This window comes from Galeopterus variegatus, unplaced genomic scaffold (genome assembly GCF_000696425.1).
Source record: "Galeopterus variegatus unplaced genomic scaffold, G_variegatus-3.0.2 Scaffold7896, whole genome shotgun sequence".
NCBI lineage: Eukaryota > Metazoa > Chordata > Mammalia > Dermoptera > Cynocephalidae > Galeopterus > Galeopterus variegatus.
The window spans coordinates 65,787-82,823 of NW_007734007.1; the positions used below are offsets into that span (position 1 = coordinate 65,787).

The following is a 17,037-nucleotide window of genomic DNA, read 5'->3' on the forward strand; positions in this document are numbered from 1 at the left end:
CTCACTGGCTGAGCGAGGTGCGGGCGCAACACCGAGGGTTGCGATCCGTTGCCGGTCACGAAAAAAGACAAAAAGGAAAAAAAAGAAAAGAAATTGGCTGTAGTGGGAGTATTTACACCACAGAAATCAGCAAAGCCTACCCATCAGGACTTCATTGATTGACAGACTCAAAAAAGTGATGGAGAAAGGTTAATAACCCAGATTAAACATAACCATTACATCATGATTACCACCAAAAATTGAGCAAGTATTATCCGATTCAGTCAAGAAGTTGCTCATGCCATTGAAGAAAGTGACATGCATCTTTGTTTCACTTTGAGCAAAAACAAAAATATCAACCAACATTCACATCATATATCAGATTTAATGACAATAAGTTTATTCGGGAAAGAATTAGCAGATTGGAATTCGATCACATATGTCAAATCATGGTCGAAATGCAACCACAGGTTGGCTATAGTTACGAGAGATGCTTCTGTAAGAATCAATGGGCTGTATAGAATTTACAACACGTTTTACAATAATAAGTAATATATATCGTATTATTGTTTGTACATCATGCTATGTGCACCTATTATATCAGCAAATGTATAATAAATTTATCTATACACATAAGAGTCCCCCACCCCCTGACGAGGGCAGGTTGTTAGAGATTTGCTAACACACCGCTGCCTGGAGTTAGGAGGTCGGGCGGGTGAGAGGGAAACAGCAAAGGAAACAGAGGAGAGGCTGAGAGGGAAGTGACAGGGAGCAGAGCCTTTGTCCCAGTGGCCAAGTGGGAAAGAGTTTCAAGGACAGATGATCATCTGGGCCAAGTGCCTCTGACAGGTCGACAAGAGAAAAAAGAGAAAGGATGCTTGGATTTGGCAACAGAGCAGTTTCTATGGCATGGTGGAGAGGCAAGCCTGATTCGAGGCAGGTTGCAGAAGCAATGGCGAGAAAGGATGGGGTGCCACGAGCACACACACACCTCCTGGGGAGCTTTCCCGCAACGGGAGCTGAAGCAATGAGGGGCCGAGCAGGGGCTGATTTCTAGAATGGGAGATTTTCTAGCATATCTGCATGCTCGGTGAGAGAGAGAGAGAGAGAAGGGGCAAAGCTGGGGCGTGCCCTTGAGTAGGAGCCGTGCACGCAGGGAGGGTTGGTCTTGGGCAAGAACCCAAGACGGGACATCCCTTGTCCCAGGAGGATAGGCGTGGTGTGACTCAAAGGCAGGAGGGCTAGGAAATCAGGTGATGGGAGGAGTGAGGTTATCTGCTCTGAGGGAGGTGGGGGAGGAAGGGAGGGACATTTCTGGAGAGAGGAATGGCTTTCTAGGACACTGAAAGAGATAAGAGCCTCGACAGATGTTGCAGAACTTCCAGGCAGGGCCAAGGGTCACTCAAGGTCAGCAGTCAGGAATCTAAGCCATGTCAGCTGCGTGGGTGCAGGTGCAAAGGGGCAGAGATTGCATGTGATCGTAGCTGGGGCTTTGCTGGGCAGCATGACGGAGGGACAGATGAGCAAAAGGGACAGGAGCAGAGCGAGGGAGTGACCACACCAGGGACTTCGGAATCTAAGCCAGGTGAAAGGAAGAGAGAACATAAAAGTGGAGGGATGGCGAGAAGAGGGTAGAGAGGGCTCAGCTCCCTAGGGTCCCAGGTCCCAGTGGGTTTGAGGGCTTGGTGGCATTGGCATACTAAAGGGAGTGAGCTGGAAGGTCAGGAGGTGATGTTGGAGAGGGTTGCTGACAAGGGAGTTTGTAGGAGTGCAGTTCTTGGTAGTGACACGGTATAGGATCTGCCCACAGGAGGGAGTGGCTGAGGCCAGGTGGGGGACAGGACTAGTGGAGGAGAGGAGGTCAAGGGACTGAGGGGCCAGGGTGCCAGCACACCACATGTGGCTATTGAAATAAAAACTGGTGGGCCGGCCCAGTGGAGCACTGGAGAGTGCGCCACTTGGGAGCACGGCGGCGCTCCCGCCGAGGGTTTGAATCCCATGTGGAGACCGGTTCCCGCTCACTGGCTGAGCGCGGTGTGGGCGCAACACCGAGGGTTGCGATCCCATTGGCGGTCCCTGGTACGGGCGCGACACCGAGGGTTGCAATCCCGTTACCGGTCAAATAAGAAAAACAAAAAGAAAAAAAACAAAAAAAAAGAAATAAAAACTGGTGACAGCAGGCTAGAGACAGGGGCAGGAGCTGGCAGCCTCAAGGAGCAAGAACAGAGTGGCAGTGGGGCAGGGCGGGGGTCTCTGTAGATAGATGGTGTGGTCTGAAAAATTCAATTTGAGTCTGAGGGTTTATGGAGCAAAGAAAGATGATCTGGAAGGGACAGTGAGGATCAAGGAGGAACCCTGACTTCCTCTGAGCCCAGGGGTGGGAGGAGCGAGGTAGAAACAGCCAGGACTGAGAGGGCTGCAGGGGAGAGCAGGTTTCTGTCAGTCTGAAGGTCACGTGCTCTGTGACCGAGCGTCTTGTGTGGAGGACGGTGCATGAGATTGGAAGGGCACTGGGCAGGACGTGAGATGGGGCCAGATTAGAGGATGAGGGGCTGGGCGACTGGGGGTTTCTATGGTGACTGATGCGAACAACGATGAAGAGTGTGTGGGGTGGGAGGCCTCCTGAAGGTATCGTGGCATGTCGTGATGGTCAGGCCATGGGTGTGGGTGGGCAGAGGAGGGTCTTGCTCGCAGCCTGTGGGGCACTGGAGTCCCCTCTCCCCTCCTGCCTTGTCTGTAAAGTGGGGATAATAATACTTGCTTTGAGGGGCCGTGGTGAGCATTTGGGAGCGTTCAGTAGGACTTGTGATTGTCAGGACTATGACCATCGTCACCATTGTCAATGGAGGCAGTCGTTTCATGGGGACAGAGTGAACATGGCAGGTGTTGTGGGGGATTTGATTTCTCCACAAGGTTTAATATTCGAGTGGGTTTCTTAGGGGTCCAGGAAAGGATGGAGGCAGGAGGATATGTAAAAGGGCCCCTCTGTAGTCGGGTGAATGCCTGTGAGTGGACTTGACCGTGGGTGGTAGTCTTGAGGCTGACCTTGACCTTGAGGCATTGGAGAGCCCTGTGGTTGAGAGCAGCTGGTGGAATGAGGAGCAGGGTGGAGGCCTGGTGGATGAATGCTCCAGGCTGGGGCCCAGGCAGACTGAGGGCTTCTCCACACCTCTGTCCAGAGTCCAGATCTCTGGGGTATCAGGTGGATGTGGTGTATCAAGTGGATGGGGAGAGGTCACACTGGGTACTGGCATCAGTCAAGTTTATAACTGCATGTTTGCACCATGTGCAAACGGGGCTGAGAACCCCCTGCAGAGTAGCAGCACGTGAGAATCCACTTGTCTCAGTCCGTTTTCTATTGCTGTTACAGAATACCATAGACTAGGCAATGTACGAAGAAAAGAAATTCATTTCTTACACTTCTAGAGGGTGGGATGCCCAAGAGCATGGCACTGGCATCTGGTGAGGGTCTTCTTTCTGTTGTAACATAGCGGAGAGCATCACATGGTGAGAGGGCAAGAGTGTGCCAGTTCAGGTCTCTCTTCCTCCTCTTATAAAGCCACCAATCCCGTCACAGGGGCCCCACCCTGAGGACCTTATCTAATCCTAATTATGTCCTGAAGGCCCCACCTCCCAATACATACCATCAGCATATAAATTATGTTTCCAACACATGAAATTTGGAGGACACACTCAAACCATAGCACCATTCGTTCATTAACAAGTGTTTATTGAGCACCTACTGCATGCCAGGCACTGTCATAAGTGCTGAGGGTACAGGAGTGAGCAAAACAGACAAAACTCTTGTCCTTGTGGAGCTGAACTTCTAGCAGGAGAGTTGGATAGAAAACAGGCATAGTTACGAATCAGAGCAGGGAAAAGAGACCAGGGAGGGCGGGGGAGAAAGTGGGGTGAGGTGCAGGGATTAAATGCAGTGATGGGGCAGGGGGCTCGTTGAGAAGATGACATTTGAGCAGAGCCCTGAAGAGGGTGAGGGAGTGAGCCTTGTGGATATCTGGAGGAAGAGCATTCTATGCAGAGCAAACAGCCAGTGCAAAGGCCCTGAGGCAGGACAGCCTGGGTGTTCATGGAACAGCAGGAAGACCAGTGGGGCTAGAGCAAAGTGAGTGACAGGGAGCGTGATAGGGAGGAGGAGGTGAGGGAGGTGGCAGTGGCAGGTCAGGAGGAGCCTTGTACGCCATTGTGAGGACTTTGGTTTTTACCGAGTGCAGTGGGAACCACTGCCTTTGAGGAAAGGGACGCCACGATCTGACTTAGATGTGCTGTGCGCGGAAGAGACCAAAGGGGTTGCGGGTGGCACTGGGGAGACCAGGGAGCAGGCTGTCCAGCATCTCAGGCAGGCAGTGATGGTGGCTTGAACCTCGGTGATGGCAGTGCAGGTGGTGAGAGGTGGTTGGCCAAACAGATTTCCTGTTGGATTGTTGAATTCAAAAGTGTCACATTGGGAAGAGGCTTGGGCATGGGGTGGGGTGTCCAGAGTTTTGCCATCTATGTCCTGGCTGCCTGATGCCCAGCCCAGGTTGGTCTCCTGGCCGGTGGCCCTGTCCCCACCACTCCCCAGCCTGGCTATTCGGGGGTGCTGTTTGAACAGCCTGGCAGCCCAGCCCACCACACCTTGCAGCCTCTCTCCTGAGCCCCTAAATCTCTTCCTCTCTCCCTTCTCTGCCAGTGATGTGCCCAAGGGGGCCAAGACCTTTGGTGTCTCTGGGAGCTCTGGGGTGGAGCTCTTTGTGGTCTATGATCCCACACGGGTGACAGAGCCCACAGGCAAGGTCCGCTGGCCTCTGGACGCCAACGTGAATGTGGTCGTATCCGTGGACTCAGCTAGTAAGGACTTAAACGACCTCAAGGTAAGGGGCCACTTCCTCACAGTAAGGGGCTGGATCTTCCCCACCCCACCTCCACCCAAGGTAAGAGCCCCCTCAAAACATACCCCCATTCAGCCACCAGCCAAATCCCACAGAGCTTCTTATGCCTGCGTCCACACAACATACCCTGAGACAACTCCACAGACGCCTAAAACACGAAAATCCGCCCCAACGCCCCCTATCCACAGGTGCACATGAAACCCTCACATTTACCCTGCATTCAGCCTACACACAGACCCCCACCAGAAGCCCCCATCACTCGCGTGTAGACAGGACTCCACAGCGACACCCCGTGTGCACGCGCACACACATGCTCACGTCCACGCCTGTGTGTGTGTCTCCCACACCTAAGCGAGCCTTCCCCTTCATCGACCGCCCTAAGCTCAGGGGATACCCTCTGCACTCTCCCCATCTGCAGGCACCTGCCACACACAGTGACACAGTGACTCAGCCTTTTCTCCCTGGCAGGAAAGGGCAAGGGCTGTGCAGTGTTGGGAGTAGGGCTCGGATCCTACCGCCCCTGCTTGCTGGCAGTGGGGCTGCAGGCAGGACCCTGATGGCCTCCGTAGAAACAATTGCCCTCTGTTCTGGGACCATCCTGGGGGCTCCCTGAGACAGCTGCCCCTTCCCTCCTTCTGCCTCCAGCCTCCCCTGAAGGTAGCCCCCACCCCTGCCAGCTCTCTGTCCTGCCCCCATCCCTTGCTCCCTCGACCAGCTCTGGGAGGCAGGGCAGTCGCCACAGCCTCTCGCCAGAGAAGGCAGCTCTGAATCCACGAGTGTGGGGACTTCAGCAGCCCAGGGGCCTCCACGCCCCTCTGCCTCTAAGCAGGGCTGTCAGGGTGTGTCCTCCGTTTCCCCGGCCACCGCCGTCTCGGAGGGGGTGGCTGTGCTGGCTTAGGGCTGACTATGTTCCCGCAGGTGAAGGTCTCCTACTTTGGGCAGCAGGAGGGCAGTGCCCTGGGCCACAGTGCGCTCTACCTCACTGGTGTCGGTAAGTGCCGTCTCCTGCTGTCCACGTGTCCCCTCCAGGCTGGCTGTTTGAGGGTCTTCAAGGAGTCTCAGAGCGGAAGGTCCATCCATGGCCAGCTTCCTCCCCCACTGAGGAGCTGGCTTCCTCAGAGACCTCCCGTCACTCTGGGACCATAGGATGGAGACCAGCAATCCTTAGGGCCCCAAGATTCTGGAAACTTCACTGCCCAGGAGCCAAAAGCTAGACTCATAATAGGCTCCTTTATCCAGTACACCCTTACTGGACCTCCAGGGTCCAGTAGTAAACTGTGGAGAGCCATGTGTCCCTTCAGCCAGAGCCCAAGGCAGTGAGCTCTGAGACCTGCAGGATCTGGCCCCTACAATCGCAAGGCTGGTCCCCAGCTGCTGGCATTAAGGGCCACCAGTCTATGATCTAGAAGCCCATGGCCACCCAAGAGCTAGCAATTCAACATGCATAGACAAACAAGTAATTCAAGAACCAAAGACTTAGGTCCCTCTAACACCCAGAACCATAGCACAAACCATGGGTCCTCCTAAGTGTTGGGTACGGTCCCTAGGGCAGGGCTTCCTGGTCCTCATGGGTATGGGGGCTGGGCAAAGCTTGCCTGAACTGAACATCACTGGTGTGAAGACAGGGCTGGGTGAGTCCCTGGCAGCCCCTCTGCATCCCTTTTCAGATGTTTCCCTCGATGTCGACACAGGCCGCACAGGTAAGGTGAAGAGGAGCCGAGGTGACAAGGTGAGACTCTTTCAGCTACCCCAAGGCAAGCCTGGGGATGGTTCCGGGGTGGAGTGGACCCTCGCTCCGGAAGGGTGATGGATTCCCAGGGTCTGTGGTGTGCACCAGTACAGGGAACCCATCCATTGTGGTATGCACCAGTACAGGGAACCCATCCAGGGAGGGCCAAATCAGCACAGGTGGGCACTAACTTACATCATGTAACCAGTGTGCTGTGTGACTGTTGCAAAACAGCCTGTGGTGTGCACCAGTACAGGGAACCCATCCAGGGAGGGCCAAATCGGCACAGGTGGGCACTAACTTACATCATGTAACCAGTGTGCTGTGTGACTGTTGCAAAACAGCTTGCCCTCTCTGGGTCTCTCTTGTGCCACCTTGGAATTGGGATCGGTTCTTTTGCTCTCTGCCTTTTCTATTTTGGAGGCTGTGTTTGGACCCCTAAACATGCAAGGTGCTTCCTACGAGGTTGTTGAATAACTGAATCAAGGCAAGGAGAAGACAGGCCTTCTGGTAGACGAGGCTGTGGTGGTTAGCCCAGGTTAGACCCTGAAGGATGAGGAGGAGGATGGGGTGGGCTCTACACGTTACCCCACAGGAAGTATCTAGAAGCTGTCCTGAGAGGGGTAGAAGGTACAGTTGGCAGGGAAGGACTCCAGAGAGGCAGCCCGAGTCACAAGGCTTTGTGGACAAGGTAGGACAGGGCTGCCGTGGGTGGCCGTGCAAGTTGTCCACTGCACAAGGGTGCCTGGGCAAGGTGGTAGGTGGGGGAATCTGATACAAATTATGTCTTGGGCTCTGGTGCAGGGTGGCATCTACCCAGAAGGGTGGACAAGAGTGCCATGTAGGTTAGCAGTGGCCCTGTGCAGTTCCAAAGACCTGGGTCTGAAAGGCCAGCTATGAGGCTTGGGGCTCACCTCTCAGAACCTCTCTTCCTTCTTCTGTGAAGTGGAGAAAATGAGCCTCGCCTTGTGGGTCTGGTGGGGACAAAGTGGAGGCATGTCGGGGAGAGCAACGTCCACAGAGGCAGGCAGGGCTCTAGCCACCTTTCCCACCTCAGCTTGGACTTCAGGTTGCAGGACCTGCAGCACCACAGGCGGATGCCAGAGACATCTGCGAGATAGGCCCCAGGAGAGTGCTGGGATTGGGAGGGTCTCCCAGGGATTCTCCAGTACCCCCGCTCCCACCAAGGTCAGGGTGGGGCAGCCTCTGTCCCCCAGGCAGGGCCAAAGCCTGGTCAACTTTTGAGTGCCATTTCTACCAACATCACCCTTGCTCCTCCAGTGCGATGGCTGGACAGAGGCTCTGTGTATGGCTGTGTAGGTTGTTCAGTGTACAGCGGGGTGGCTCTGGATCTAGAGCCTTACCTGGAGCTCCAGTCCCCAAATATATAATCCCTCTTTAAATCTTTAAGCAAGCCCAGAATACGAAAGTCTCCAAGCTAACAAAGCAGCCAGCCCTGGCCATATCCGGAACCCCTTCTTGGAGGCTCCTGGGTCCCCTTGATCCCAAGGCATCTTGCTTTGTTGCAGAAAACCTGGCGCTGGGGTCCTGCTGGCTATGGGGCTGTCCTGCTGGTGAACTGTGACCGGGACACTCACAGATCCAGGGAGATTGACCTCGCCGACAGCCAGCTGACCTCATTGGACGGTGAGTGACAGAGGGGTTGCCTGGGGTGGCGGAGTGGGGGGATGGGAGAGTATCTTGTTGGTGGGTCGGAGGAAGGGTTGTTCAAGGGGGCTGCTCTCCCCAGACCTGCAGGACATGTCCCCAATGGTGCTGAGCTGTGAGGGTCCTGATGAACTCTTCAACAGCCACAAGCTGGTCTTGAACATACCCTTATCTGATTCCAAAAGAGTGGGGGTCTTCTGCGCTCGGGGTGAGTGGCCTGGTGGGGCTCTTCCCTCCCTGCTTCAACCATTTCTTTTCTCTCCTCCCCCATCTCTCTCCTCCTTCCCTGTCCTTTTCACAACTCTCACTACGGCTTACAATAGCCAACTCCATCCATGCACAGCGTGGTACCTAAGAAGGGGGCTCAGCAACTAGTCCCATTTTACAGAGAGGAAAACTGAGGCTCAGCTGCATGGACTCACTGTCATACAGCAACTGAGGGTAGAACAGGCATTTCAATCCAGATGTCGTGGGTGCCAGAGCCCCTCTTCTTTCCACTGCCAGGACCCCATCTCCTCTGGTGGTCAGTCAGTGCAGACTGAACTTTCCCCACACGCCAAGCACTGTCTATGCAGGGCAGGGAGGGGCAAGAACCAGCGAGGCTGAGGCTCAGACCCTGCTCTCCGAACCTGGCTGTTCTGCCAGCGTTTTTATTAATTAAAATCTGTAGCTTTAAAAAATACACCAATCCTTAACTCCGAGGCGCCTTACTTGTGTTAATAAATAGCAAGATCCTCTCCTGTTTCTTCCTTCTTCCCCTGTCCCCTTTTCTGTTCACACTGACCCAGAACTTTTTCTCCAGCTAATGAGCCTATTCCTTGGCGTGCACCGGTGGTGGACATTTAGGCAGAGGCCCAGCTTCAAAACACTCTGTGTGATGCCAGCACATAAGCAAAGTCTCAATAAGTGAATTGACAACTTCTTCTGCTGTGAACACAGCTCCCCAGGGTGACTCTGCCTAGGCCACCCTCAGGGGAGGAGAGAAGGGGGCAGAGGCAGAACCACTCTGGGCCGGGCACTTTCTTTTTAACCAAAATGAAATTCACATAACATAATAGTAGTCACTTTGAAGTGAACAATTCAGTGGCACTTAGTACATTCTTGGGATTGCGCAACCACCTCTACCTAGCCCAAGACGGCTTCATCACCCCAGATAAAAACCCACCCCCACCCCGACCCCTTGGCAACCACTCACCTGCTTTCTGTCTCTATGGATTCACCTATCTGGATGTTTTGTGTAAGTGGAATTTTACAATGTGACCTTTTGTAACTAGCTTCTGTCACTTAGCATAATGTCTTCAAGCATGATTCTGAACCTTGTTACTTTTTAATGGATGAATAATATTCCACTTTATGGATATATCACGTTTTGTTTATTTTGTTTATCCATTTATCGATGGACGGACACTGGGTTGCTTTTACCTTTCGTGCCAGGTGCTTTTATCTCTTTATTTGGTTTAAAGTTTACATTGGCCTCGTGAGAAATGTAATGTTAGTCCATTTTACAGATGAGAAACTGAGGCTCAGAGAGGTTGAGTAATTGAGCCAAAGTCACACAGCTTGTGCATGGCAGAGCTGGAGAGGAGCCCACGCAGATCTCACCACAAAGGCGGCTCTGCCCCTGGGTTCCTGGCCTTGGGTTTCCTGAACGCCCATCCTCACAGCCCCACACTCCTGACCCAGCACTGGCCCTCTGACTCTGGTCCTCCCTAGGTGGGAATTCTCTCGCAGACTACAAGCAGGTGCTGGGGCCCCAGCACCTGTCCTATGAAGTCGAGCGGCAGCCAGGGGAGCGGGAGATCAGATTCTATGTGGAGGGGCTCACCTTCCCTGACGCTGACTTCTTGGGGCTGGTTTCCCTCAGCGTCAGCCTGGTGGACAAAGGGGTATGTACAGCGTTGGGGGGTGGGCATGGGGACTGGGGATTGGGGGACCAGTCTGGAGGCTCTGGGGCTGGGCAGGCTGAGAGCTGGGGAATCTTGTGGCCTGATGGGGCTTGGGCAGGCTAAGGGTCCCTGCGTGGCCCACTGAGTCCTCTTTTCTTCCCAGACAGTGCCCAAGGTGACCCTCTTCACAGACACTGTGGCCTTCCGTATGGCCCCCTGGATCATGACCCCCAACACCCAGCCTCCCCTGGAGTTGTATGTGTGCAGGTGAGGCCCCCACCCCTCCTGTAGCTCTCCCAGCAGCTCTGGACGTGTAGAAGTAGGAGTAGATTGCGGTGTTGGGGCTAGCCCCTCACTCAGACCAACAAATTCATCGAGAACACCCGCGGGGGTGGAGCTGGGTACAGGGCAGCAGCAGGTGGGCTTGCCTGTTGGCTCCACCCTGCCCCAGACAGAGCAGATAAGGCCCCAGACAAAGTCACTGACTCCAGCTCCAGCATCCCTGCCCCCACCCCGTCCTGTCACAGCAGCGCTGGCACATCTTGGATTTAGTCTGGGAAGTGGGGCCAGGCCTTGCTCAGGCTGCTGGAAGCCATAGGAGACCCAGCCTTGCTGTGACGTGGCAACACTCCTGTGCCTGCTGAAGACATGGGAACCCAGCCTCTGGGGTCCACTGTGAGCCCGACCCAGTCCAGGTCCCTGGTCCTCCTGCCTTCTGTCTGAATCCTGGTCATGCCCCTTGATTGGAGGGGTGAGCCTGCATCAGCAAGGCCCCACCAGGACTCTGTGTCAGAGGCCGGACAGTGGAAAGAGCCACAGTTGAGCGGGACGTAAATCAAAAGGCTGAGAAGGGTGTGGCGAAACAGGTTTGCTGTGCTTACCTGGGTCAGGTATGTTCAGGTGTTCAGAGGGAATCCTTTCCTCCTGTTTGCTCACCAACCCTGCCCTGACCCGTTTGCTTAGGCCAATGTGTAGAACAGGAGTAGATGGGGCTACCTGCCCCCCTCATTACTACCTTAACCAATAAGACTCAGCCCCAGGTCACCTCCATGGTAGCCTCCTGGACTGCCTGTGCTGGCCTTGGTGCCCTGCCTTCAGGATCCACAGCGTGGGGTACCCTTCACATTGCACTTGTCACCTGACATGATCTGGGGACATTATGTCTCCCACATTAGCCCACGAGCCTCTCTCTAGGACGGGGTCTGTTTCTGAAGCCCTGTACCCTAGGGCTGCACAGGGCCCAGCATAGACTGAGTCAAGGCCACCTCCTGCCTTGGCCACAGTTGAGAGGTCACTTACACTCCCCTCTCCCCGTCTTTTACAGTGTGGTAGACTCTCATGGCCCAAATGACAAATTTCTGAATGACATGTCTCACTTGGCATTGAAAGCCAACTGCGAGCTGATCATCTGCCCTCAGATAGAAAACCGAAATGACCGCTGGATCCAGGTGGGTGCAGAAGCAGACTCTAGAAAAGAGCTGGGGGCAGCCTGGGAGGCCTGAGCGCTCCCGCCCACCAGCCAGCTTTGCAGGAAGTGGAGCCGGCTCAGGTTCCTAACCGGCCTTGCTCTCCCTAGAAAAGCCAGACCACCTGTGTGCCAGGACTCTGGAGGAAAGGGCCTTCCTCCTGCCCGCGTCAGCCCCAGCCTCTCCTGCTTCCTTCCAAATGCTCGGGTCCCAGGCCAGAATCCTCTCCTGACTGGGGCCCCAAGAGGCCTCAGCTCTGTCTCTGCCCCCTCCCAGGTCTTGGGGAGAGTCTGCTGCCCTGCCCTGCCCCAGGCCTGGTGGGGATCTCCCTGTGTGAAAACTACCACCAGGAGGTCACTGTGGCTTTTTCTTTTCTCCCCTCCTAGGATGAGATGGAGTTTGGCTACATTGAGGCCCCTCACAAATCCTTCCCTGTGGTCTTTGACTCCCCCCGTAACAGAGGCCTGAGGGATTTTCCCTATAAGAAGATCCTGGTATGTGGCACAGAGCAGAGTGGGGAACCCTTGAGTAGTTCCCCCTATAGGAGCCCCTCATGAAGTCTCATCTGGACCTGGTCCTTTAGGGCCCAGAGAACAGGAAGAGTGAAGCAAAAGGCCACAGGAGGTGGGATGTCAGCACACTGGGGAGTCAGGGGGAGGTTCAGGCAGGAGATGCAAATGATATGCAAATCACATGCAAAGTAGGCAATTGCCCCTGTTCTGGGAGGGGCAAGACAGCACTTTTTCTAGATCTAGGGGCCTGTTCTTCAATGGGGAATCAACAGAAGGATCTGCCGTAGGGGGACCAACCCGCCTTCTGAAGGGAATGCACACTTAGTGAGCCCTTACAGCTCTCATTTTAAGAGCTAGGGCCTCTCTGCAGGTAACAAATGTTTCCTGAACACCTACTTTGTGCCAGGCACTGTGCTACCTCCTGTGCACAGGATGGCAACAACAGCACCTGCCATCGTGTATTGAATTCCAAGTACTGTCCCCTGGCTTTCCACGGGTTACCTCATTTAATCCACAGGGCAATCCTATAAATATGTGCTATTATTATTCCCTCTGTATGGATGAAGAAACTGAGGCTCAGAAAGGTTAAGTAACTTGCCAAAGGCCATGCAGCAAGTTAGTGGTGGCTCAAGATGCCAAACCAGAGGGGCTGCCTCATAGCTTGCACACTTAACCACTAGGCTGCTCTGCCTTTTGAGGTGGGCCCGAACTCTCTGCCTGCTTCCCGGCTCCCAGTCCCCCACCACCGTCCCCCATCGGCGGGACAGCGCCGGCCCACATGGGAGCTCTGATGGGGAAGTCTTGGAGCCTGTGGGCACACAGAGGAGGGACGTTCACCCCAGCCTGGAGGGGTCAGGTGACAATGAGCCCTGCAGGGTGAGGCATCAACCAGGGGCAGTGTGCTGGGTGGCAACCTGACTGACCCCAAGCCTCAGGCTTAACCCGTAGGTGCTGGGGGATTTTTCACTGGTTTCTGCTTTTATCTTTTTCATTTCTCACCTACTTCCTCCGGGTTTAGTTTGCTGTTCTTTTCCTAGCTTGACGAGGGAGCTAAGATTTTTCAAACTTTTCTCTTTCTAACACATGTGTTTAGAGCACTGGCAACTCCATCAGAGAGCTGTGTCCCCACTGTCCCACAGGCTTTAACATGCCATATTTTAATTACTTTTCACTTCAAAATATTGTCTAATTTTCACTTTGGTTTATTCTTTGACCCCTGGGTTGTTTAGACATGTTTCCTTAATTTCCAAACATTTGGGGATTGTCTACATATCTTTCACTTATCGACTTGCACTTGAATTGCACAGTGCTTAGAGCAATTAGTAAAAAGTGGAAAGAGGTGGTGTTTCAGGCGTGAGGAGCCAGGAAGGGGGAGCCCCCAGCCTCATCTCCCCCCTTCCAGAGTTGCCTCTTTCTGTCCTAACTGACCCCTCCTTCTTGGGGCGGGGTCTTGCTGGTCCTTCCCTAGGGTCCTGACTTTGGATACGTAACCCGGGAGATCCCGTTCTCGGGCCCCTCCAGCCTTGACTCCTTTGGCAACCTGGACGTCAGCCCGCCCGTCACGGTGGGCGGCACCGAGTACCCCCTGGGCCGGATCCTCATTGGCAGCAGCTTCCCCAGGTGAGAGGCCGGGGCAGGAGGGTGGCGGGACGAGGGACCCACTGCAGCATCCACACTCCGGGTCCCCTCATCACAAACACAGTTCCCTAGTCTGAGGAGTGGTCTTCATTTCCTGCGTGGAATCCTAGAATCAGACTCAGAGTTCTAGAATCTACCATTTAACAGGTCACAGAATCTTGGGAGAAAACTCACAAACTAGTGGCCTGCAGTCTTTTGACCTACCTAATTTTATGAGCTTCATTAGTCACCCACATTAAATATATGTATCAGGAGGCCTCATATAAAAAGCCAGACTTCTGGCTTCTCTTGAAAAATCAGAGGATCTAGGGAGTGATGTGTCATCTGGCACAGAGGCAGGGGAATGGACTTCTTGACTTCCCCCAGTAGGAAGTCAAAATAGCTGCTGTCCTAGCAATGGCTTGAAAGGGCCCAGAGGTCACCAAGTTCCCAGGGCAGGTGGCTGCAGGTGAGTGAGTGACTGGCCAGGATACCAGCGTGACAGAAGTGACCTGGTGGGTCCCGCCCTGGACAGCCATGATGGGCAGGAAACAAGGTATTTAGGGCTTAGTGCTCCAAAAGGTGACAGTATCTGCTAAATCCCCTGAATGGGTCCACACCCTGCCTGCAGGTACCTGAGGAGTAGGTGTGCAGCGTAGGATTCTGGTGGGGACCCCTGCCTCCTGCTTGGACATTACATGTGCCGCAAGGCCTGGAGGTCACCTTCCCATTTGTGGGGGGTTAGCATGGAGCCCAGGTGTGCTCCAACTTGACCCTCAGACCCTGGCTGACCATCTCGTCTCAGGCCCAGAGGAGTCAGGCAGTGCTAAGAAGGTCACACAGCCTCACATGGTAAAGCTGGCAGCCTCAGGGCTCTGGATCAGGTGAGGCCAGGCTTTCAGGCAGCAACCCAGGCACATAGCTGGGTATGCAGGCTTGGTGCCCGGGGCTGAGGTTGACTGGGGCAAGAGGAGTGTGCTCACCCTGCAGTGACTCATGCCAGACACTACTGTGGGGGTGGATCCTGCCCACACCCCTGGGGTCTGAAGGGCGGTGAGGCCTCAAGGCAGTCTTTCTGTGACTATGGGGAGAGACCCAGGAGGAAGGAGCACAGGCTTTGGAATCAGGTGGACTTGGGTTCTAGTCCTGGACTTGCCACTTACCAGCCATGTGACTTCGGGTATGTCACCTAACCAGTGTTAACCTTGGTGCCTAGCACACAGTAGGTGCTCAATTAATTCATTTAAAAATATTTATTGCATGTTAGGCATCATCAGAGGTTCTAGGGGTATACCAGTGCACAAGACAGACACATTTTAAGTGAACAAATTATTTTATATTCCACGCTTCAACTTCCTCATCTGTAAAATGGGCCTGATAAAATCCCTGTCCTAGCTATTTAATCAGCATGACTGGGTATAAAGAATTTATATTAAACCACCTTCTGTCTGAATGCTTAGATATTGTTCAACTGGCCCCCTGCAGTGGATCTGCTATGAAGGGGGTTGGAACTCACAGGACAAAATTTGTTGATCACCTACTATGTGCCACATACATAATGCTTTCCCCAGGTTACCTCATTTATTCCTTACAACAACTCTAGAGATTGGGACTATTATTATTCCCATTTTACAGATGAGGAAGCTGAGGCCCAGGAAAGTTACGTGCATTCATTCATGCATTCATTTACCAATTCAATAAATATTTATTGAGACTTTCTCTGTGCCAGGCCTGGGGCGCAGTGCTGGGGATATAGAAATGACCAAGGAAGTAGCCCTCAAGCATTTACAGTCTGCTGAGGGAGGCAGGCAAGCCGGCAAGACATTATACCCCAGTGGGATCACGTATGGTCCAATGTGGGGTGTCAAGGAAGGCTTCTTAGGGGCAGCAATGACACAGATGAGTAATGATAAAGGATGAACAGACTTTAGCAGGTGAAGAAAGGAGCAAGGCAGATGGAGTGAGCCAGTGTTCTGGGCAGAGGGAACAGCACAGGCGAAAGGCTGGAGTCCAGGGAAAGTGTGGCTCCAGGGAAGAGCTTTGGGAAGAGGCGGTACAGGGGGCGGGTAGGTGGGCAGGGTGCACTGGCCACATCTCAGGCAGGAGGGGCTTGTGCAGGTCCAGGTGGGGCAGGGTGTGGGAGCCTGCAAGCATTCTGCTCAGATGCGTCGTGAGATTGTCCTCCCCACCAGCAGCCTGGGAACTGGGTCTCAGGGGCAAAGGACTCAGAGAATGCAGGCTCAGGAAGGGAAAGGGACTCTCTTCCCCAAGTGCTTTGTTTTTTTCTCTGGCCCAGGCTCCTGCCCCAAGACACTGCAACACAGGTACACCCTTACTGCATCCCCCACCTACCCCACCAGCTTCACTAACTAGCAGGTCAAACTGGGAACCTCCTCTCAGCCCAAGGCTACGGGGGCCTGTTCTGAGAACTCCCAGGCACAGATCAAGAAGCCCGGCTGGGAAAGAAAGAGGTCTCTAGTGTGGGCCTCCTGCCTGCCGCCATTGGCTGTTGTGTTCAAGATCAGGAATAAGACTTTTGGTGGACAGATGGAACCCTGAGGTTCAGAGAGGGACAGCTACTTGCCTAGACTACACAGCAAGCTAGTGGGACAGTCAATCTAGGTCTTTCTCCTTGGGCCCCAAACTAAATGGTGGACAGATGGAACCCTGAGGTTCAGAGAGGGACAGCTACTTGCCTAGGACTACACAGCAAGCTAGTGGGACAGTCAATCTAGGTCTTTCTCCTTGGGCCCCAAACTAAAATTTAGCACTTCAGGCTGCTGTCCTGTGTTCCTGCCTTGGCTTCTGACCTCAGCAGTGAGCAAAAGAGACAAGCTACATGCATTCTAGCAGAGGGAAACAGTAAGCAAACGTAGCAAGCACGTCAATCGTATATGTGATGGAGGGAGCCTCAGTCAGATGTGACATTTAAACAAAGCCTTGAAGGAGATAAGGGAATTAGAGATGTGGCCTTTTAGGAGGAGAATGTTCCAGGGAGTGGAAACAGCCTGTGCAAAGGCCCTGAGGCAGGATCCTGCCCAGAGACATTAGAGGAACAGCAAGGAGGCTGGTGGGGCTGGAGCAGAGGGAGTGCGGAGAGGCGTGGTGGGGAGCGAGGTCAGAGAGCTCGGTAGAGTGGACTTGGGGTAACCTGGAGCTGCAATCTGTATGTATATTATATAGCTAACACGAGGACTGAACAAAGTATTTAGTGGAAGGATCCTGAGGCAGGCACACAGTAGGTGCCCAGCAGATGACTGGTCCGTCTGCACCCTCTGCGTGCCACATTTA

General features: G+C 53.9%; 1 protein-coding gene across 1 annotated transcript in view; it reads left to right on the top strand.

The window, feature by feature from the left end:
* Positions 1-17,037, top strand: part of PADI1 (peptidyl arginine deiminase, type I) — a 40,157-nt gene that overhangs the window by 13,721 nt on the left and 9,399 nt on the right. Inside the window, exons 2-11 of the mRNA XM_008592405.1 lie at positions 4,670-4,850; positions 5,787-5,859; positions 6,536-6,597; positions 8,127-8,244; positions 8,348-8,473; positions 9,979-10,151; positions 10,315-10,418; positions 11,476-11,599; positions 12,004-12,111; positions 13,598-13,749. Of these exons, the coding sequence (XP_008590627.1) occupies positions 4,670-4,850; positions 5,787-5,859; positions 6,536-6,597; positions 8,127-8,244; positions 8,348-8,473; positions 9,979-10,151; positions 10,315-10,418; positions 11,476-11,599; positions 12,004-12,111; positions 13,598-13,749 (1,221 nt within the window). The remainder of the gene's footprint in view (positions 1-4,669; positions 4,851-5,786; positions 5,860-6,535; positions 6,598-8,126; positions 8,245-8,347; positions 8,474-9,978; positions 10,152-10,314; positions 10,419-11,475; positions 11,600-12,003; positions 12,112-13,597; positions 13,750-17,037) is intronic.